Genomic DNA, 21534 nt, shown 5'->3' with positions numbered 1-21534 from the left:
AAATCTCGCACAGCATGCATTTACTGTAATATGGAGGTTTTGCGGCCAGTAGGTGTGACAAAGATAAAAGTTTCCTGCAAGTACCGTGTTTGTGATCCTTATTTAACAAGTCATCAGAAAACTCAAATTGTATTGAAGTGAATAAAAACAACAGTTATAATAATGGTAATTTTTGAGCGTGTGAATCAAGTGGAGTGTGAACGATATAGTGAATAAATTAGATCCTATCTGTTCCATCAAAATAAATTGTACCTTGAAGACTGCCCTTTTAAATGACTTATAACTCATCTATGAAGCATGAATCAAGAGGGCCTTATTAGAAAGTGGTAGCATGTTATCCGTATTTAATACTAATTGGGTTTGGCCATACCAATACAATTAAAGCTGCAAGAGTGTAATTAACTGATCTTATACCCAAGACAACTGCATGGCTGCACTGACACAGAAATAATGTGAGGTATACAGTTGTAAAAGGAATTGGTGATGGGGACACATCCTCCGTGTTCAGTCTGCCCGAGATCTCAAGCTCATCACAGGTCACAATTGTTAAAAACAAAACTATTAAATTAAAGCAAAATAATCGCTAAATGGTAAATAAACTTGTTTTAATACAGCACATTTCTAGTCTTCTTATCACTACAAGCCAACATTTACCCCATTCACACACATATACATACAATAATGGCAGAAGTACTTTGATACTTTTGGGTTAAGTATCTTGCCCAAATACACCTCTAAATGCAGGATGGGGGAGCCGGGGATCGAACCGCCGATCTTCCTGTTAGTGGAAGACTCGCTCCAGCTCCTGAAGCACATGCAACAATCTCACATAGTTTTGCTTCAGTAAACTTTCATTGTGTTGGAGAGGTTTTGTCATGTCTGCATTTCGCCATCAGTGCTTGCTCTTTGACTCAAGTGCAAGTTAAGTTTAATATGTAGTATGTGTGATTTTCTATTCTGTCCCTCAGGATTAATGTACATCACACAACTCTCTCTCCCTCTCCTATCAGAAGGATGACAGACACGTTGGCCTTTACTGAGGGAGGTTTGTAATGCACTGCATGGGGCAGACATGACATAAACTGTTGGAGTGGCGCCCACTAATGGTCAAAAAGCAGAGAAACTATGCAACTCTTTGGTCTGACTCTGGCCCTCTATGCTGAGTATAATAACAAGGTTACAAGGGTTTTTATTTGTCATTGTACGATAGGGTTGCACAACAAAATTTAGAAAGTAATCCCAATTTGCTAATAGGAAAGAAAACAAACAACAATAAAAAAATTTTTTTTTTTATGGAGGATGGATGGTAATTAATGAGTCTCACAGCCAGAGGAAATAAGCTGTTTTGAAGTCTGTTGGTTTGGAAGTCTCATTGTTTTTTTTAATACAGCCGATGACATTATAACCAGACAGCAACAGCTTGCATTTATGTATATTGGAACTGTATCGAGTATAGATGTGTGAAGAGAAAAACATTGAACAATGTAGTTTCTTGTGGGATTAAATGAAAAGAGGAGCGGTATAAAAAAACAATAATTCCATTCACAACTTGAGCAAAAACAACACTATACTGACCAGTGCACACACTGTAACTCTGCTGACAATGAACCTCATTTAAATGATTCATCAGCTCCAACTTCTAGCATTTGCCAAAGTCAGATAAAGAGCTAACAGACTTTTCTTTTTTGTGCGTCTCCAACTTCCTTGGAAGAATCAAACAAAGATCTGAGTACAAACAGTTGCGCTTCCAACATCTATAATTAACATAAAGATTAAAACGATAAAAGTGCGCCTCTACAGCAGTGTGTGTACTGGTAGTTCTGTTAGCTGTTAGCCAACACGCCGACCACAACAATAACAGTGTGAACATGGAAGCTGTGGTTACTGTGGTTCAGCTTTTGTCACACAATTCAAAGAAATGTTTGTCAAGCAGATCCACACAAAAGAGCCTTAGTGCTGCGTCTGTGTTATTTAATTGTTAAATTCAGGAAAATAAAGTTGACTAAATACAGCCATTCCAAATTAATCTCAATTTAAAATGTTCACACACGCACACACACACACACACACACACACACACACACACACACACACACACACACACACACACACACACACACACACACACACACACACACACACACACACACACACACACACACACATACACACACAGCACTTTTATTTTATTTTTGCTTTTAACTATCGTTTACCTCTAAATGTTTACCCTTGCTAGACAAGTGTCTAACTTTAAGTTAATCAGTAGATTTTTCGGGGTGACACATATGGCAGTTTCAAACTTCGGAGCATTGTGGGCCTCAGTGTGGTGCTTATATCTTTGAATGCCACCGCTTTATTGCAACAATTATGAAGAATTGTTTTGAAAATCTAAATAACCACATCTTCTGAAATCCCACCAAGAGACTTCAGGGCATGTTAGCACACACACTTAAGCAATAAAGACCACAGGATAAGCAAGACATTTTCTTCTCTTAAAAGGACAAGACCATGAGTAGAAGGTGTGGATTTGACCGGAGACCATAGCAACCAGTTTCGTGCTACTGCTGCTCTTTGTCCTTCATGGTAAGCTGTCTATACATAGCAAAGACGTATGAATCAGAATTTACTATAAACCAGAAAACAACATGGATAAACAAATTAATGTGTTATAATTTTGTGTGTCAGGAGCTGATGCTTCTCATATTGTTGGAGGCAGAGATTCTGCACCGCAATCGCGCCCCTACATGGCCTCGCTGCAAGTCTGAGGTCACCACAATTGTGGGGGAGTCCTTGTGAGAGAGGATTTTGTGCTCACAGCAGCACATTGCCAGATACCAGGGTAAGATTTTTTTCAATTCAGTATAAAAAATACAATTGTAGGCGTGAGTAATCAAACATAGTAAACATTACATTTGTTCTATTTTTTGTCAAACTGAAGCTAAGATAGGGGAAGGAGTCATTTTCAAACAGTTTTTTCCTGGTACAGTCGGGGATGCTCTGACACGCCGACCTGCACATTCATCCTGCGTTACCAGGAAGCGGAGTAGCGGGGAGCTGAGTGACAATTATAAATTTTCTTTTAAGAATGAGTAAATAGCAATGGTTGTTCTTGGCACCAAGGTTGAAAACACAGTGAATTTCATTATAAACAAGTGCAAACACCCATCTTATGTCAGGAATAACGATTTGAGGACATACTGCACCTTAATGTTAGTAGGTAGTCATTCAAACCAGAAGTCCCAGACGACAACTGGCATTTTTTCTGTCAAGTTATTTCGTTTGGTTGGTTTGATGAATCTAAAGCAGTTAAGTGTTTTTTCTTGTGAGATTAAATGAAAAGAGGGGCGGTATAAAAAAAACCAATAATTCCATTCAAAACTTGAGCAAAAACAACACTATACTGACCAGTGCACACACTGTAACTCTGCTGACAATGAACCTCATTTAAATGATTCATCAGCTCCAACTTCTAGCATTTGCCAAAGTCGGATAAAGAGCGAGACCGTAACAGACTTTTCTTTTTCCTTTTTGTGCGTCTCCAGCTTCCTTGGAAGAATCAAACAAAGATCAGAATACAAACAGTTGCACTTCCAACATCTATAATTTGACATCAAAGAAAAAGAAGAGTTCCATGTAGCCCACTAAAATGGTGCTGCAGTTGTTAATGTGCTGAGAGTGTAGGATGTGTCTATCATTAACCCACAGGTCTATAAGAAGCCATTGCCTGGTCTTCCTGCCAATTTTTATGCAGGTGGTTATGGCACCAACAAAATATTCTGTCAGATATGTTTTCTGGCCTTCATCGACAATGTGGTTTTGAGTCCAGAAAAGTTACAAACATCTTACATCATCTTGAAAATGAACAAATCCAAATACTTCCTCCTCACAGGGCGATTTTCTAGATCTGCTGGTGTGCAACAGGCTGGCTGTTAGTGTTGCGTCTTTCAACACAAGGTGGCAACTGTAACTACCCACTGTGGTATATTTTCAGGTCTTGCACAATACAGCGAAGGCCCCAAGTGTCTTTGTCTTACATAAGAAGCAGATGTGCAGGATACCAGGGGCTGAAGGCCAAATGTGTAGAATGACGGAGCCCCATACATGGTCTTGACTTCAGCCCAAATGTTGCAGAACATGTACCCTATATAAGGAGGTGCGAGAGCCCGAAAGGCAGGGCTTTCAGATTCGACTCGAGACCTCCGGGCGCTCTAGACGTCCGTCATGACATGTGTTGCTTGTTTGTAATAAACTTTATTATACCAGCAAGAACAGTGTCCGCGGAGCATCCTTCCTCATCACTTTAACAGCACTGTCGCATGAAAGATACGACACCACACACAAAACTTTTTTTTCCAGAGGGACAGTTGTCAGTGTTTTCTCTTTAATGGATGACAAAATTAACAAAAAAACATGTCTCACATATAGTTTTCTCTTTTCTTCTTTTTAGAAACACAAATGCAATCTTTTTCCAGGAGCTTTGCTTGTGTTGGCAGATATTCATGAAGGAGTTTGGTCACAGAAATAGTTCAGTGAAGCTAAAATCTTGCCTAAAACAAAATGAAACCAGTTTTCTTGCAGTTTAGCAATAGCTGAGTTGCAGCAAGGTACAGCAGTGTGTGTATTGGAAGTTGGGTTAGCTGTTAGCCAAACACACTGACTTGATAGCGCTTATAGTTAAGGCTGGCTCAGGTTTGCCTTGTTCAGCCCCTAGATGTGCTCCTATAGGCCTTGACTGCCGGGGGACTACCTAGGATACACTGAGCTCCTCTCTCCTCTTCTCTCCCTCCATCTTTATGTATCCATGTCCTATTTATGCACATAACTGACTTTGCTTCTTCTCCGGAGTCCTTGTGCTTTCTCGCCTCGTAGGTTTCCATGAACCGTGGTCGTGTCTCCTGCTGTGGCCCTGCTGACACCCACTGCTACTACCATTATTATAATTAGTCACATTACTATTATTATTTCCTGTACTATAACACTTATTGGCTTTGCTTCTACCCTGGAGTCTTTGTGCTTTCTCGTCTCGTAGGTTTCCATAAATCGTGGCTGTACCTGGACTGATGTCGTGCCTCCTGCTGTGGCCCTGCTGACACCCTCTGCTACTACCATTATTATTATTATCACATTACTATTACTATTCCCTAAATCATTATTATTATTTCTACTATAGTCATTGCTGCTGTTATTATAAGTAGTCTTAAGTTTTTCCTTCGTTACTCTGCGTACTACTCTTATTATATGAATAATTTATGTCATATACATTGAATGTCCTGTTACTCTGTTATGTTGGTCATTCTGTACACATGACATCTATTGCATTTGTTTCCATCCTGGGAGAATGATCCCTCCTATGTCGTTCTCCCATAGGTTTCTTCCTTTCCTTCCTGTTTCTTTTCCTTTTTTTCTTCCTTCCCCCTGGTAAAAGGGGTATTTTTAGGGGAGTTTTTCCTGAGCTGATGTGAGGGTTCCGGGACAGAGGATGTCGCATGTGTACAGATTGTAAAGCCCTCTAGGGCAAAATTTGTAATTTGTGATTTTGGGCTATATAAAATAAATTGAATTGAATTGACCAAAACGATTAAAGTGCGCTAGTACAGCAGTGTGTTTAGTGGTGGTGATGTTAGCTGTTAGCCAAACATGCCGACCAAAACAATAACAGTGCGCTAGTACAGCAGTGTGTGTAGTGATGGTGATATTAGCAGTTAGCTAAACATACCGTCCATAGAGTTAGCTGTTAGCCAAACACAGTTAAACATGTTATCCCACCCCAACTGTGGGCACAGAGTAGCAGATGGGGAGTAAAAGATGTTTTGAGAATGTGTTAGTCACGGCAACCACGAGAGGCCCTTTAGCATGCAGCCATAATTGGGTGCCCAAAATATTATGCAGTTTGCTTCAGCAGAATGCTAGATTAGCAGTGGAAAGACACAGATTTCCACAATAAATTCAGTATAGGACGAACGTGCACACACACACACACACGCACTTTTATTTTATTTTTGCTTTTAACTATCGTTTACCTCTAAATGTTTACCCTTGCTAGACAAGTGTCTAACTTTAAGTTAATCGGTAGATTTTTCGGGGTGACACATATGGCAGTTTCAAACTTCGCAGCATTGTGGGCCTCAGTGTGGTGCATATTTCTCTGAATGCCACCGCTTTATTGCATCAATTATGAAGCCCTGTTTTGAAAATCTAAAAAACCACATCTTCTGAAATCACCAACGACTTCAGAGCATGTTAGCAAACACACTTAAGCAATAAAGACCACAGGATAAGCAAGACATTTTCTTCTCTTAAAAGGACAAGACCATGAGTAGAAGGTGTGGATTTGACCAGAGACCATGGCGACCAGTTTCGTGCTACTGCTGCTCTTTGTCCTTCATGGTAAGCTGTCTATACATAGCAAAGACGTATGAATCAGAATTTACTATAAACCAGAAAACAACATGGATAAACAAATTAATGGGTTATGATTTTGTGTGTCAGGAGCTGATGCTTCTCATATTGTTGGAGGCAGAGATTCTGCACCGCAATCGCGCCCCTACATGGCCTCGCTGCAAGTCCGAGGTCGCCACAATTGTGGGGGAGTCCTTGTGAGAGAGGACTTTGTGCTCACAGCAGCACATTGCCAGATACCAAGGTAAGAATTTTTTCTTAAGATCAATATGTTTTTCCTGTTTTTAAATCACCTGTTTCCTTTCAGATCAATTCAGTATAAAAATATTACAATTGCAGGGACTTTTGAGTTTACTAGACGTAAGTAATCAAACATAGTAAACATTACATTTGTTTTATTTTTTGTCAAACTGAAGCTAAGATAGGGGAAGGAGTCATTTTCAAACAGTTTTTTCCTGGTACAGTCGGGGATGCTCTCTTTGACAAATGTTCATTTTCAAGTCTCTGCTAGGTGAATGTTGCTGTACTTAAATCAGTGGAAAGCAGTGATTTGTAGATAGGAAATGTATCCATCAACTTAAATTATGCTTTTAGAGTGCTCAGTATGTTTTCTCTAAACAGACACATAAATGTAGAAATTGATTTCTGTCAAGAGAGATTATTACCTAATGTCCAGTCGTCATTCAATTATTATCTCTAGACCGTACACAGTTGTACTTGGAGTTGGTTCCCTGACCGCTAATGAGACGACAAAGCAGGAGTTCAGTGCGGTCAGATCCTTTCCACATCCCAACTATGATGGACACGCAAATGACATCATGCTCCTAAAGGTGAGGACAGTTTAAATTGTTGTTTATTACACTATATATACATTTTAAGCAGAATAATTCTCTTAATTTGTGTTTCTAGTTTTCACAAAAACACCCAACATGACATTGAGATTGCATTTTTCTACCATCAATGTCCTTGTCTTAGCTCGACCGTAGAGCCCAACTGACTGAAGCAGTGCAGCTGATCCCTCCGAAACCTGGAAGGCTCAGAACAGCCAGTCAGTGTATCACAGTTGGCTGGGGGGATATAGGGGATAACGGCACCTTATCAATCAGGCTCCAGGAAGTCAACGTGACCACCCTGCCACAGCCGACATGTCAGAGAAGATGGTTACGCGACCGTGTTCCTATCACCAGTGCTATGGTTTGTGGCGTAGGGGCCCGCGTCTTTCAAGGCTTCTGCTCGGTAAGAGAGTGCACTGTCAAGATATTGATTGAGCAATCAAACTATCCATTGAGAGAGTTGTGTGTAAATAGGGAGAGACACTAAACATCTTATTCTGTAAAGATCTGAGATTATCTTGTTTATAGAAAGATCTGTTTTTTTCCTGGTGCAAAATGATGCCAGTGTATTTTAGGTGTGCAGTAAGCAACTAAAATTGAGCAGAGAAAAAAAGTGGCTATTTAAAACAAAGCGCACCTCATGTTAAGTGTCTCGTATTTTTTATATGTTCAAGGGGGATTCAGGTGGTCCGTTGGTGTGTGATGGAGCCGCAGCAGGCGTCGTCTCCTTCTCTGGACGCCGATGCGGAGACCCCAGAAGACCTGATGTCTACACACGCATATCGTCCTTCAGGGAATGGATTAAAAACATGTTAAGAAACAATTAAGCTAATTAGATTGCATGGTAATCGTCAGCATGCTCTACTTTGCAAGATAAAGCTCTTTAAAATATACAAACACGTGATGTTATGTTGTTTTATTTCTGTTAAGTGCTGTGGTGAAAGAAATTAGGTGATAAATTGTGTTTTTGTCACTTTTTTGTTGTAAACACTAACAAACGAAAAACAACGCAAAAAGTACTCAGTGAGTTGAATGTTATATAAAATGACAATTGGAAAAGCAAGGTCAATTTCAATGCACTCATTTCATGATATATTGAAAAGATGTGTGATACAGTGACACCTCCACAAAACAATGAATTCTGTCTTTTGAAATTTTATTTTTTATGTATACTACTATAAACCTCAGTAGTAGTGACTTCATGAACTTCTTTAATGATAAGATTCTAACTATTAGAGAAAAAATGTATAATCTACTGCCCTCAACCAGTACCGATCGATCCACAGCTGTAGAACCTGAAATATATTAAGATGGCTTTTCTCCCATCGACCTTCAACAATTGACTTTAACTATTTCTAAGTCTAAACTTTCCACCTGTCTCTTAGACCCGATTCCGACTAGGCTGCTTAAGGAAGTTTTACCTTTAATTAGCAATTCTTTATTAGAAATGATCAATCTGTCTTTACTAACGGGCCATGTACCACAGGCCTTCAAACTAGCTGTAATTAAACCTCTTCTTAAGAAACCTACTCTTGATCCAGAGGTGTTGGCTAACTATAGACCTATATCTAACCTTCCATTCCTCTCTAAGATCCTTGAGAAAGCAGTAGCAAATCAGCTGTGTGACTTTATGCATAACAATAGTTTATTTGAGGATTTTCAGTCAGGATTTAGAGTGAATCATAGCACAGAGACGGCACTGGTGAAAATTACCAATGACCTTCTAATAGCTTCAGACAAAGGACTTGTCTCTGTACTTGTATTGCTAGACCTTAGTGCTGCATTTGATACCACTGATCACCAAATCCTATTACAGAGATTGGAGCATCTAATAGGCATTAAAGGAACCGCACTTAGCTGGTTTAAGTCGTATTTATCAGACCGATCTCAGTTTGTATATGTAAACAATGAAAGCTCGATGAAAACCAGGGTCAGTCACGGAGTTCCACAGGGGTCTGTTCTTGGACCTATTTTATTTACCTTATATATGCTTCCCTTGGGGAATATTATCAGAAAACACTCAGTAAACTTTCATTGTTATGCAGATGATACCCAGTTATATCTATCAATTAAGCCAGACGAAACTAACCAGTTCTCTAAACTTCAAGCATGTCTTATGGACATAAAAACCTGGATGACCTGTAACTTCTTAACGTTAAACTCCGAAAAAACAGAAGTTATCCTACTAGGCCCAGATCACCTTCGAAATCAATTATCTAACGATATAGTTTCTCTAGATGGCATTGCTCTAGCATCCAGCACTACCGTTAAGAACCTTGGAGTTATCTTTGATCAGGATCTGTCTTTTAACTCTCAAGGACAGCCTTTTTTCATTTACGTAACATTGTGAAAATCAGGCAAATCCTGTCTCAAAGCGATGCAGAAAAACTAGTTCATGCATTTGTTACCTCTAGACTAGATTACTGTAACTCCTTATTATCAGGCTGCTCTAATAGGTCTCTTAGATCTTTACAGTTGATCCAGAATGCTGCAGCACGTGTTCTAACAAAAACTAAGAAAAGAGATCATATTACTCCAGTATTAGCTTCTCTGCACTGGCTCCCTTAAATCAAGAATAGAATAGAAACAAAGCTCTAACTGGCCAGGCACCGTCTTATCTTAAGGAACTTATAGTTCCATATTACCCAACTAGAAAGCTGCGCTCAATCAATGCAGGGTTACTTGTGGTTCCTAGAGTATATAAAAGTAGGATGGGAGCCAGAGCCTTCAGTTATCAGGCTCCTCTTCTGTGGAACCAGGTTCCAGTTTCAGTCCGGGGGCAGACACACTCACCACTTTTAAGAGCAGGCTTAAGACCTTCCTTTTTGATAGCGCTTATAGTTAGGGCTGGCTCAGGTTCGCCTTGGCCCAGCCCCTAGATATGCTGCTATATGCCTAGACAGCCGGGGGACTACCTAGGATACACTGAGCTCCTCTCTCCTCTTCTCTCACTCCCTCTTTATGTATTAATCTCCTATTTATGCACATTACTGATTTTGCTTCTTCCCCGGAGGTCTTGTGATTTCTCGCCTCGCAGGTTCCCAGGAATGGGGGTTATATTTGGACTGTCATCGTGCCACCTGCTGAGGCCCTGCTGACACCCACTACTACTACCACTATCATTATTAGTCACATTACTATTATTATTGCCTGTACTATTACGCTTATTGACTTGCTTCTACCCTGGAGTCTTTGTGCTTTCTCGCTTCGCAGGCTTCTATAAATCGGGGCTGTACTTGGACCGTGGTCGTGCATCCTGCTACGGCCCTGCTGACACCGACTGCTACCACCATTATTATTACTAGTCACATTACTATTACTATTACCTGTACCATTAAGCATTTTAGCTTTACTTCCACCCTGAAGCCCTTTTTGCTTTCTCGCTCTGCAGGTTTCCATGAATCGTTGTGGTACCTGGACCATAGTCGTGCCTCCTGCTGTGAGCTGACTGACACCCACTGCTACTTCGATTATTATTATTAATCACATTACTATCCCTATTTTCATAATTATAATTCTACTATAATAATTGCTGCTGTTATTATTAGTAGTCTTATTATATGAATCATTTATGTCATATACATTGAATGTGTTGTATCTCTGTTATGCTGTTCATTCTGTACACATGACATCTATTGCATTCTGTCCATCCTGGGAGAAGGATCCCTCCTCTGTCGTTCTCCCATAGGTTTCTTCCTTTTTTCTCCCTGTTAAAGGGTTTTTTCCTGTGCCGATGTGAGGGAAGGACAGAGGATGTCGCATGTGTACAGATTGTAAAGCCCTCTGAGGCAAATTTGTAATTTGTGATTCTGGGCTATACAAAATAAACTGAATTGGATTGAATTGAATGTATCACGTTTTGTTCATGTTTGCATAGTTAGTTGGTAGGCGGGTCATTCTCTCAGCATAAATGTAATTGTTGCATTTAATAAACAATACGAATGGTCGGACAGCTAAACAGGCGTGGCATTCGGTTGAACTTCAAGTCAAGCCTGAGATATCATGTGCAATCATAGTCTGTAACCTCTAAACTGCAACCGGAATGTGCAAATTTAATTATAGTGTAATTAATAACGAGACATACTTTTGATGGCTTCCTTCTGAAAGTCCACTAAGGGATTGATATATCTTTTTCCATTCAGGTTACTCACGGTTAGTTTTCCAGCGGTACTCCAGTAGATGAAGTGGATGAATGAATAGAAGGTTAAGTGTTTGTGTATATGTGTGTGTGTTAAACTACGCTACAACAACAAAAGTAAAGGATATGCCGCAGGAACCAAAAGTCGAGAACGAAGGTAACTTTTGCTTTGTCAAATGAAAGAAGTAACTTAACCTCTTCATCACACCTTGAAAAACTACTTCGGCTGTTGGCGTCCTGAGGCTGCATGCCCTATGCACAGCTGGTACTAAAAGACGATGACGTCATCAATGGGTGCCAAATTATTAACAATTTATTGCCACGGTTGACCACATATGGGTCGTAATGCCAACCACAGCTTTAGCTGTATACTGTATCATGATAGGACATTTAAATAACTTTTTTGGCTCCCACAATAAAGATATTAAAGGTTCAGGTAATAGTTTTGCATTGAAGTTATGCAGAAAGAGGCGTATTTTCTAGACAGTGAAATACACAGTTATCTTTTAGTATGTAAGTAAATATACAAATATAAATATATGTGCCCAGATATTCCCAATCATTTACCAAAAACATTATATGACAGGTGAGAGGTGAATGTGACTAGCTGTGCTGTGGATGTATGATGCCCATGATGGTGATATGCACTCAGATAATATTTCGAGATCATCACAGATGCTGCCTTCTAGTGCCCGGTCTGAAAAGTGCAAATAGTTTGTGCATTTTAATGTTTAAAGATGAAGACTTCGAATAGATGAGCTGTGGGTTTAATATTCATTTAGATATGTAATTTCCTCTGCGACATTTGTATCAAGATGCAAACTGTTGTCATAGACAGTGCATGTTAAAGAGAGTACAAATTGAAACATAATCATAACAACTTTGCATTTAATGGAAATGTTGCCCCTTTAAGTGAAATTCTAGGAAACTCTGGCGTCACGTCCGTTGTGCTTGTGTACTTTTTTCACGTCACTCATGCGCACCACTGCGTAACTACGCTATTTCCGAAAACACTCGAGCTGTCCACAACACCTGTGTAACTCGGGCTGTTAAAAAAAACAAAACTCCACAATCACTGTCACCCAAAAAAAAAAAAAAAAAAAAAAAAAAAAAAAAAAATCAAATTCCCAGCATGCCTTGCGCGCGTGTTCGCTTCTTCCTCTGCGGTCGCGCTAACCGAATGCATGCTGGGAAACAGAGTCTCGTCCTCGCAGCTCCCATTTTCCACAGGTTTCGCGAGATTTGACATAGGCGGGTTGGTGTGTATGTATGTGTGTGTGTGTGTGTGTGTGTGGCAGGCAGCGTTTCCCTGCCAGACGAACTGAACAATAACTGACATGAAATCTGCATAAAAAGGTAACGAAAGCATGTTGCGAGGCTGTTAACACACGCTAGTTACCTGTCGTTTACCTGTCGTAAGGGACACGGAAGAGCGAGTGCAGCTCTCTCGCTAGCCGCCTCCACATATCTCACAGTAACATCTGCATTGAGGCAGAGCTATAGGACGGACGCGAGATATTGATAACCTGCAGTGTGTGTGTGTGTGTGTGTGTGTTGGACCAGACGTGCATGATATCATATTTATACATGTGTGTAAGTTGTTTGCACTGAAAAACGCAAGATACAGTAATTGGTCAGATACAGTGAAATGGCTGACACATGCTGTTGAAGTTGTGTCAGCCATAATTTTATTTCAATGCCTTTTTTCTTTTTTTAAATCCTCCTGTGCAATAAAATATGACAAACACACACAGTCTGTGCATTACAATCAGTGACCTCCATGGCTGTGTAGTTACAGTAAATACCCAGGAAGTTATTCCATCATGCTGCTCTTATTGGCTGCTGGAGCTGTCAGTCTCAGGTCTCTTAAAGGGAGGCCAGCCTCTCAGCTGAAGCAGAGGCCTTTCCTCATGCTGTAGTATAAAGTACATGTGAAGTTTGCCAGCTGTCATACTCACTCACACAATAACTGAACCTTGCCCTGTCTTTTTCTCTTCATTAGTAGCCTTTGACTTTCTGGAGGCATGTCCAAGAAAAGGGGCAGGTATGTAGAAACAAAGCTACTGTGTATGTCATCATGTGATGCCATTACTACAATGTCACAAACATTTACATTAATCCAGCTATACAGTACTGTAAATAACCAATATCTTATATCAGATTTACACCTGTAATGAATGTATTCGTATCAGTTCGCTGCACTTATTGAATTCGTATTCGTTTACTGCACTTATCCTATTCGTAGTAGTTTGTAGCACTTATTGTATTCGTATTAGTTTGTTGCAATTATTGTTTTTGTAGTAATTTGCCTCTGCACTGTACTTTTGCTCTGGTTTATGCTTTAAGATGCTTGTTTAAGAAAGGAGATGCACTTATGACTTCTGGTGACTAGTAGTTCTCTTGAATACCTATGTTGAATACACTTCCTGTAAGTCGCTTTGGATAAAAGCGTCTGCTAAATGACTGTAATGTAATGTAATGAGTATTAATACTGCATTTTGATTTCAATAATTAGCCGCGTGCAAAGTCGTTGTTTTGATGGTGGCAGCCTCTGACACGCCGACCTGCACATTCATCCTGTGTAACCAGGAAGCGGAGTAGCGGGGAGCTGAGTGACACGTTGACCCCGGATCCCAGCAGCATTCTGGGAGTCCGCATTCAGCACAACTGGCGCGAGAAGGGCAACCAGAGCAAGTGGAAGGGAACAGTGCTCGACAGGCTCAGCGTGAACCCGTCGCTCTTCATGGTGAAGTACGACGGCTTCGACTGCGTCTACGGCATCGAGCTGTTCAAGGACGAGAGGGTGTCGAGCCTGCAGGTCCTGCCGGAGAAAGTCGGTGAGTCATTAAGCGTCTCTTTTAATTCTGCGATGACAAACTTTGGCAGCAGTTGGATTATGAATAGCCAAGTTTCTCACCTTTTTTATTTTTGTGTTTCCTTTTGCGGCCGCATCTCCAAAGTAAATAACAAGATTAAGATACCTCCCGGGGCGGAGGAGCTGGTGGGCAAAGCTGTGGAGCATCTGTTTGAGAAGGAGGATGGAGAGAAGAACGAGTGGCGAGGCATGGTCCTCTCCAGAGCTCCAATCATGACCAACTGGTATTATATCACTTATGAAAAGGACCCCGTACTTTATATGTACCAGCTGTGGGACGACTACGCTGACGGAGACCTCCGGATTCTGCCCGAAGCAGGTACTGGTGATTTGTGTGTGACAAAAGACAGATTGATACCTCATAAAGCATTATTGAACAACTTTGCCTCGAAGCTTTAAAGATTATATCCAGATCTTCCATGTGACGTTTGAAAATATATTTTTTTCTTTACGCTTTGGAGAAACGTTAAATCTTTTTTGACATGGATACCATGTGAGCTCAACAGCAGTCATGGTTATTCACTGAAGTCTGAATTTATCACAAGTCTCCTTCAGAGGGTTTGACTCCCAGTACCAAACACGTCCAAAATGATATATTTTAAATGTGATCACTTCTTGAAGCCTTAGACACAGATACGCTTGATATTACGCTGTCAAGAGTTTTAAGTTTTTCAATTGGTTGGAGTTAAAACAAAGGCGGTGTTTTCTTGGGGACTCTAAGACTCTAATCAGTGTTTTTATCAAACAGCTGCCTCTGGAGCTGTTTCAGAGGTAAAGGCTATGTTTAAACATCCACAAACTGCTGCATCCAATCAGGGAATATTCTATTGACGTTGGCACACATCCACAGTAACACTTAATCAAGTTTTAAATCAGATAGTGAAACTTCTTAGTGAAATATCAGAATACCAAAGCATGATATATGCAAGATTCTAAGGCCTGTAAATATTTATTAGTTATTTAATAGTTATTTCAGTCTGTTAAAACTTTGTGTCCATGAAAATGTAAAAACATAAAAATATAAATGTATATATATATATATATATATATTATTTTACAGTACCAGTCAAAAGTTTGGACACACCTTCCCATTCAATGGTTTTTCTTTATTATTTTAAAAAAAAATTCTACATTGTAGATTAATATTGAAGACATCTAAACTATGAAGGAACACATATGGAATTATGTGGTAAACAAACAAATGCTCAACAAACCAGAATATGTTTTATATTTTAGATTCTTCAAAGTAGTTGAATGAGAAGGTGTGTCCAAACTTTTCACTGGTACTGTATATATATGTGTGTGTACATATAAGTATATATATATACACCAGATTCTTACACTGTCTTGAACATTATGGAGATTTTTTTTATTTCTAGGTCTGTAAATGAATTGACGTAATAGTGATATTGAGAAAATTTGACGTGAGAAAAAAATGAGAGGGAGGAAGCACATATTGTGATAGAGTCATGATAAGATGGACAATTTAAAGAATAACAAAGAACCTTCGGTTTTGATCATTTTCTGCTCGTACACCAAACCAGACACCATTATTTTAAACCAACTTTTGAGATACTTGTTAGTAGGCAGTGTTTGGCGAGTTACACGCAAGTCAATTTCAATCCTACCTCGGACTTAAAGGTGACTTGTTTTAATGTTTCACTCCTCAGAAAACAAACACCTGTTGCCCGCAGACAGGAAGCCAGGAGAAGAGACGGAGAGTCTGGTGGGGAAACAGGTGGAGTATGTTACTGACAAGGGCGTGAAGAGGACAGGCCTGGTCATCTACCAGGTCCCGGCCAAGCCCTCTGTCTACTACATCAAATACGATGATGACTTTCATATCCATGTCTATGACCTGGTGAAAACCACCTAGAGATAGTGGACACTCTCCAGCCTCCGCCCTCCATCTGCTTCTGTTCCACCACGTCGTTCCGATCTGTTTTCCAAAGCCATGTTAGGGTTCAATAGTTATTATGCTTTATCGTTCAGAAGAAAAAGTGCAATCTGTTTTTCATATGCACAGCAGAACTGTAGCACCGCTATGCTTGGCTATATTTCGAGGAGATTTGGATTGTTTTATTGTTGCTGTTCTACTTTATACTGTTATGTTTGGGACAGTCCAAGATTGCACTGCCCAACAGCTGCAAAGTGCAGTTGTGACTGCGTTTGTATTGCTGTCCTTGAGATACTCTGATTTGTCCTTAAAGTATTATCTTAATTAAAGTGCGACTCAAAAAAGCTGCTCAAAATATTCTTTTTAAACGTTTCTTTGGATTATTTAACTATCCAGTAAGCATGATATACACATGATTGGGATAGATACCTTCCACTGAGGGGTTTACTGAATTAAACAGGCTGATTAATGTGTGTATTGTATTTATCTAACCATATTATCACATTTAGTGTTAGTAATGGAAGGAAGGAATGAAAGGATTGCAAAATCACCTGGGCGGGGCCCTTATATTTACAAAAGCCTTTTTGATGACTGACGCTCATGTGGAAATGTACTCCTGCAGCTTTTCCCCAGATTTAGCACCATATCGGATCCTTTGCACTGGTGATGAAGACGCAGTTGGCTAAATTCTCATTTAAATTTGATCCCACACAAATCATAAAAGTGCCTTCCGGCTTGCCATTTTGCAATACTGTACATACCGCATCTCCAAATACCTGCGCTCTTATTGGATCATTGCGTACGAAGGCTGCTATTTGGGTTTCATTCAGAAGTGGCGACACTGACAGCTCGAGGAAAGTTTTGCAACCATCTAGTTTATATCAGTGCTGTGTTTTGCTCTTAATGCCGTATGAGAAATGTACTTTAAATATTACACACATCTTCATTGGTTGTATAAGCTCACTGTTGATCTTGTGGGGAGCACTTTATTGTACAAAGTTTACATGTTTAGGTTATGGTACGCTATATAGTTTCCCCCCAAAAAAACGCTTTTTTCCTGAAGAGCAAATGTGGCAGAATAAATGCTTTCACGCATGAAGAAGAGAAAAAAAAAACGTGTTGCAATACATTTAGATGACTGTATTTAATATGTACAACTTGTGTATAATGCCTTGTAATGTTGCCTGTTGTGATTACTCTCATTTATATGAATATCTCATCAAAACCACCAGCTTTTAGTGAAAGGGTTGTTTATTTACATAAATTATAAACTGAATATTTACCCGGTATAATCAACTGACGAACCAGTTTGTTGACAGCAACAAACTTAGATCTGGTTCTAATCTTTATAACTTTGTCTCTTTGTCTTGCAAACACAACATGTATGAATGCAGTATTGGTTTCCTCCCAACTTCGTCACTGGTTGCTGAATTGGTTTTTGCCCTCTCGGTCTTCTCCAAGTCTCTCAGTTTATTCTTCAGTAAACCAGTCTGCCAGTAGGTCTGCTGTCAATATGTAATCTCAACAGTGAAAACCTTATTTTGACCGTGGAGAAGTGGCAGAATCGGTACAGTTTGTTCAACCCACATAAAAAAAAAAAAAGAAAAAAAAAAAGAAAAGAGGTTTACACTGTACATCACCGCTAGTGGTGCTGTGTGGTGTTTCTGTGTTGTGTAGAGTGGTGATACAAACGACTGTGCACAGTCTTCTTCATGCATTAAATCACTTCCTGTTCTGGAGTTGTAGCAGCATCAACAGGCAAATTTGTGTCATTGTTATTCTGCCATGAGTAATAAAGAGTTTTGCACATTTTGGTTGGTCTTGTTCTTTGAACACAGTGCCACGATTAACGTCGAGTACACACTCAGCGTCAATAAATCAAACTAAAGACTGGACGCGTTGTAAGATGGATGTATTTAGTCACCAATGGTGAAACTGCATATATACACACACAACAGGCATTCTCTTCAAAACAATATTTGGGTGGTTTGAGAACAAAGGGGAATGAAATACTGTATATTAGACATTACTGAGAAAAATTAAATATGGGGGTATACACAAATGAAAGAACGTTTTTTTTTTTAAAAATACATTTAGCTTCCTAGCATTATGTACAATACAATGCCATTGAGACTGCACTCCATGCAGCTGAATTACACAACTTATTTTTGTCCAACTGTTTTCTTTCATGTTGGGGTGTTTCTTCTTTCTTGGGGGGAGAAAACAACTTTTGAAGAAGTAATGTCAATTCTTAAGTGCAAAACTCAAAACGATTGATAAATGCCAGGTTGTCCGGAGAGTTCCTGGTCACTTGCTGAGGTCTTTCAGGTACTGCAAACCCTGATTTGTGTATCTAGTTGCATTTGTTGGAGCCTCCGAAAGAGCTGTAATTGACTGCCGCACCCCTGAAATAAAATAGAAAACTAATTATCTCAAGAGTCACATTAGTGATGCTGAAATTGATTACTGCCCCGATGAAATGCAAACAAGACCAATGCAGTGGTGAACAACCACAATTTAAAAACCCCAACTCATGACAAATGAGTGATCTTTCTTTTAAAAATAAATGAAAAGAAACAAGCTTTTCATTCAGTACTTACCAGAGTTCCACGCCTGAACGGGTGAAAATTCAACCTTAGGCATGGTCGGAAGTTGAGCCTGAGGAGAAGAGGAGGGCCCTTTAGTTTCAAACAGCACAGTACACTGCTTTGTAGCTATTAAATATAGCAACATTTTATAAAACAATACTGAGAGATATTGAACTGAAATGTGAAAGAAATCATTTTTGCTGATAACTCTTCACTCGCAATACTACTCAACATCATGTGGTTAAAAAGAATAAACTTAGGTAACTTAGGTTACACTAAGGCGTCATCTATTTATTGGCATTTCAGAATAGACACAACTGGGCTAATGATGATACCCGTTAAAGCAAAATGCTATCTTACTGAAAAGCGTGTTCTTAATAATCTACCAAATAATAAAGGTTTCTTTGTGTTCAGATTACACTGGTATACTGAGGATTCTTCATACTGAAATAGACAGGCATGTTTTTAGAAGAAGAGAGTGGAATTTGTCCAGTGTGAGATCAAGGACAAATAAAGGAGTTTTCTCTTTTTTTTTTTTGTTGCTGTCTTTTATAATGTAAATTCCATGATCTTTTGTGAGAGAGCTGCTAGATATCAATCCTATCTCCAGGCCATGGTCAAGCCCTACACCCCCGCCCGACCACTTCGCTCTGCTGCCTCGGGGCGACTGGTTGCCCCGTCGCTCAGAGGTCCCTGCGGCCGATCCACCCGGTCACAGCTTTTTTCTGTCCTGGCCCCTCAGTGGTGGAATGAACTCCCCACTGACGTCAGGACAGCAGAGTCGCTGCCCATCTTTAGGCGCAGGCTGAAAACTCACCTCTTCAAGAAGTACTACCCTGAGCCTTCCTCGTAGCACTTATTGTATTCGTTTACTGCACTTATCCTATTCGTATTAGTTTGTAGCACTTATTGTATTCGTATTAGTCTGTTGCACTCTCTGTATTCGTATTAGTTTGTTTCTGCACTATACTTTTGCTCTGGTTTATGCTCTTAGATGCTTGTTTAAGAAAGGAGATGCACTTATGACTTCTGGTGACTAGTAGTTCTCTTGAATACCTATGTTGAATACACTTCCTGTAAGTCGCTTTGGATAAAAGCGTCTGCTAAATGACTGTAATGTAATGAATGACTCACATCATCTGAAATGGTTGTTTTAACAAGAGATCTTCAATATGGCGATGTATTTTATGAATCCATGGGATCTCATTGATTACCATCTGATGACTATTGTCGTTGCTTTAAAAAAAATCACTTGAACTGATCTGTGTCCAGCAAAAGGGGGAAGCTGTTCGCTATCATACCGTCAATACATTACTTCCATCTTATAAAAGATGTCTTTGACATTGTAGGACACTTAATTAAAATATAAATCCATTCTGTCATCTATTGTATGAACCATCAAAACCTTTGTCAGGGGTGTGTACGACACTGGCCTGTTTGCCTACTGCAGGGGTCATTTTGGAAAATTAAAAAGATATATAAAAGTGTGTTTTCCTGTCATACAGTACCGTCAAAAGTTTGGACACACCTTCTCATTCAATGGTTTTTCTTTAAAAAAAAAAAATCTACATTGTAGGTTAATATTGAAGACATCCAAACTATGAAGGAACACATATGGAATTATGTGGTAACTGGCACTGTAAGTATTTGTTGTTATTTTATCTGTTTTGTATGGACCCATGTGTCTGAAATAATAAAAAGTTGGAAAGTTGGATAATAGGCTTAAATCCAAATGTCCCTATGATGTAAAGAAAACTGAATTATATGTAAGATACAGTACCAGTCAAAAGTTTGGACACACCTTCTCATTCAATGGTTTTTCTTTATATTTTTCTACATTGTAGATTAATATTGAAGACATCCAAACTATGAAGGAACACATATGGAATTATGTGGTAAACAAACAAATGCTCAACAAACCAGAATATGTTTTATATTTTAGATTCTTCAAAGTAGTTGAATGAGAAGGTGTGTCCAAACTTGTGACTGGTACTGTGTGTTCCTCCCTTTTGTGACATTATCATGCCTACTGGATCTGGCCATGCTTCAGCAGAGCACCCTGTCTGTAGCATTACCTCCAGGCCAAAGTACTTCATCCACTCCTCTATGGCGGGGGGTATGGCAGCCTTGGCCTTCTTCAGGGCTTCAGAGCCCTGCTCACTGCTGCCCAGCAGCCCAGAGTCACAGGCGATGTACAGAGCTCCTCCTGCAATGGTCACCTTGGTGGCCAGTCTGGAAAATGAAAGGAAAACAAAGCTACAGTATGCTCCAGTAAACACAGGGTTTGGAGATGACAGCTGGAGAGCTCTTGCAGAGTAACATACCACCAGTTAGCTGACATGCTAACAGTGCAGCTAGCAGCTAGAAACAGGGAGATTTAAATACTAACTTCACTACGGGTAAGATCCTTGCCGCCATGGTCCACAGCGGTGTAGTTTTGCTTTAAACGTGGTGTTACTGTTCCTCCAGGTACGCCAAGAGTGATCTGGAGTGAAGGCTACCTGGTTAGCTCAGGCTTTATTGAAGGGCAACCCTGCTTGTTTGCTGCGCACGCAGGTTGTGTCAATAAAGTTTTCACTTCAAAGGGTAACGATGACGACATTTAAGAGCCGCAGATTCGTCTCTTCTTTATTTTTTTTTATTTTTTTTTACATCTTTAGGGATTCCAGTGTATAAGTTAAAATCACAATTTAACAATTTATGGACAATAAAAATAGGTGTTTTTTTTTTTTTTCAAACAAACAAATGGAATATTGTATTTACAGTACCAGTCAAAAGTTTGGACACACCTTCTCATTCAATGG

General features: G+C 39.7%; 3 protein-coding genes across 4 annotated transcripts; 2 read left to right on the top strand and 1 right to left on the bottom strand.

Annotated features, from left to right (window-relative positions):
• Positions 1-6279: 6279 nt before the first annotated feature.
• LOC129095096 (mast cell protease 1A-like) lies at positions 6280-8147 on the top strand. The gene is made up of 5 exons (XM_054603472.1): positions 6280-6387; positions 6490-6643; positions 7100-7229; positions 7375-7635; positions 7907-8147. The coding sequence occupies exons 1-5, from the start codon at positions 6345-6347 to the stop codon at positions 8057-8059; spliced, it is 741 nt and encodes a 246-aa protein (XP_054459447.1). The 5' UTR covers positions 6280-6344; the 3' UTR covers positions 8060-8147.
• A 4429-nt stretch (positions 8148-12576) lies between these two features.
• Positions 12577-18222, top strand: LOC129095098 (spindlin-1-like). Of its 2 annotated transcripts, none has more exons than XM_054603475.1 (5): positions 12577-12726; positions 13376-13414; positions 13960-14207; positions 14331-14564; positions 15916-18222. In XM_054603475.1, exons 2-5 carry the CDS (start codon positions 13395-13397, stop codon positions 16119-16121), a joined length of 708 nt encoding a protein of 235 aa, XP_054459450.1. In that variant the 5' UTR covers positions 12577-12726; positions 13376-13394; the 3' UTR covers positions 16122-18222. The 2 variants fall into 2 exon arrangements, with proteins under 2 accessions (XP_054459450.1, XP_054459449.1); XM_054603474.1 differs by having other exon boundaries at positions 12578-12726; positions 13373-13414.
• On the bottom strand, positions 18035-21295 carry micos13 (mitochondrial contact site and cristae organizing system subunit 13). The gene is made up of 4 exons (XM_054603477.1): positions 21120-21295; positions 20806-20962; positions 18743-18800; positions 18035-18547 (listed from the first exon to the last, which is right to left on the bottom strand). The coding sequence occupies exons 1-4, from the start codon at positions 21146-21148 to the stop codon at positions 18450-18452; spliced, it is 342 nt and encodes a 113-aa protein (XP_054459452.1). The 5' UTR covers positions 21149-21295; the 3' UTR covers positions 18035-18449.
• Positions 21296-21534: the final 239 nt, after the last annotated feature.

Source organism: Anoplopoma fimbria, chromosome 8 (genome assembly GCF_027596085.1).
Source record: "Anoplopoma fimbria isolate UVic2021 breed Golden Eagle Sablefish chromosome 8, Afim_UVic_2022, whole genome shotgun sequence".
NCBI classification, from domain to species: Eukaryota; Metazoa; Chordata; class Actinopteri; order Perciformes; family Anoplopomatidae; genus Anoplopoma; species Anoplopoma fimbria.
Note: the sequence above shows the minus strand (reverse complement) of the source record. Positions and strands in the feature narration are given on the sequence as shown.

Coding starts and splice junctions, on each gene's coding strand:
- LOC129095098 (XM_054603475.1), top strand. CDS start 13,395: ATGTCCAAGAAAAGGGGCAG. Junction 13,415..13,959: donor ATGTCCAAGAAAAGGGGCAG/GTATGTAGAAAC, acceptor CTGTGTAACCAG/GAAGCGGAGTAGCGGGGAGC. Junction 14,208..14,330: donor GGTCCTGCCGGAGAAAGTCG/GTGAGTCATTAA, acceptor GCATCTCCAAAG/TAAATAACAAGATTAAGATA.
- LOC129095096 (XM_054603472.1), top strand. CDS start 6,345: ATGGCGACCAGTTTCGTGCTACTGCTGCTCTTTGTCCTTCATG. Junction 7,230..7,374: donor ATGACATCATGCTCCTAAAG/GTGAGGACAGTT, acceptor TCCTTGTCTTAG/CTCGACCGTAGAGCCCAACT. Junction 7,636..7,906: donor TCTTTCAAGGCTTCTGCTCG/GTAAGAGAGTGC, acceptor TATATGTTCAAG/GGGGATTCAGGTGGTCCGTT.
- micos13 (XM_054603477.1), bottom strand. CDS start 21,148: ATGGCGGCAAGGATCTTACCCGTAGTGAA. Junction 20,963..21,119: donor AGGATCTTACCCGTAGTGAA/GTTAGTATTTAA, acceptor TTCATTTTCCAG/ACTGGCCACCAAGGTGACCA. Junction 18,801..20,805: donor TGAAGTACTTTGGCCTGGAG/GTAATGCTACAG, acceptor TCTTCTCCTCAG/GCTCAACTTCCGACCATGCC.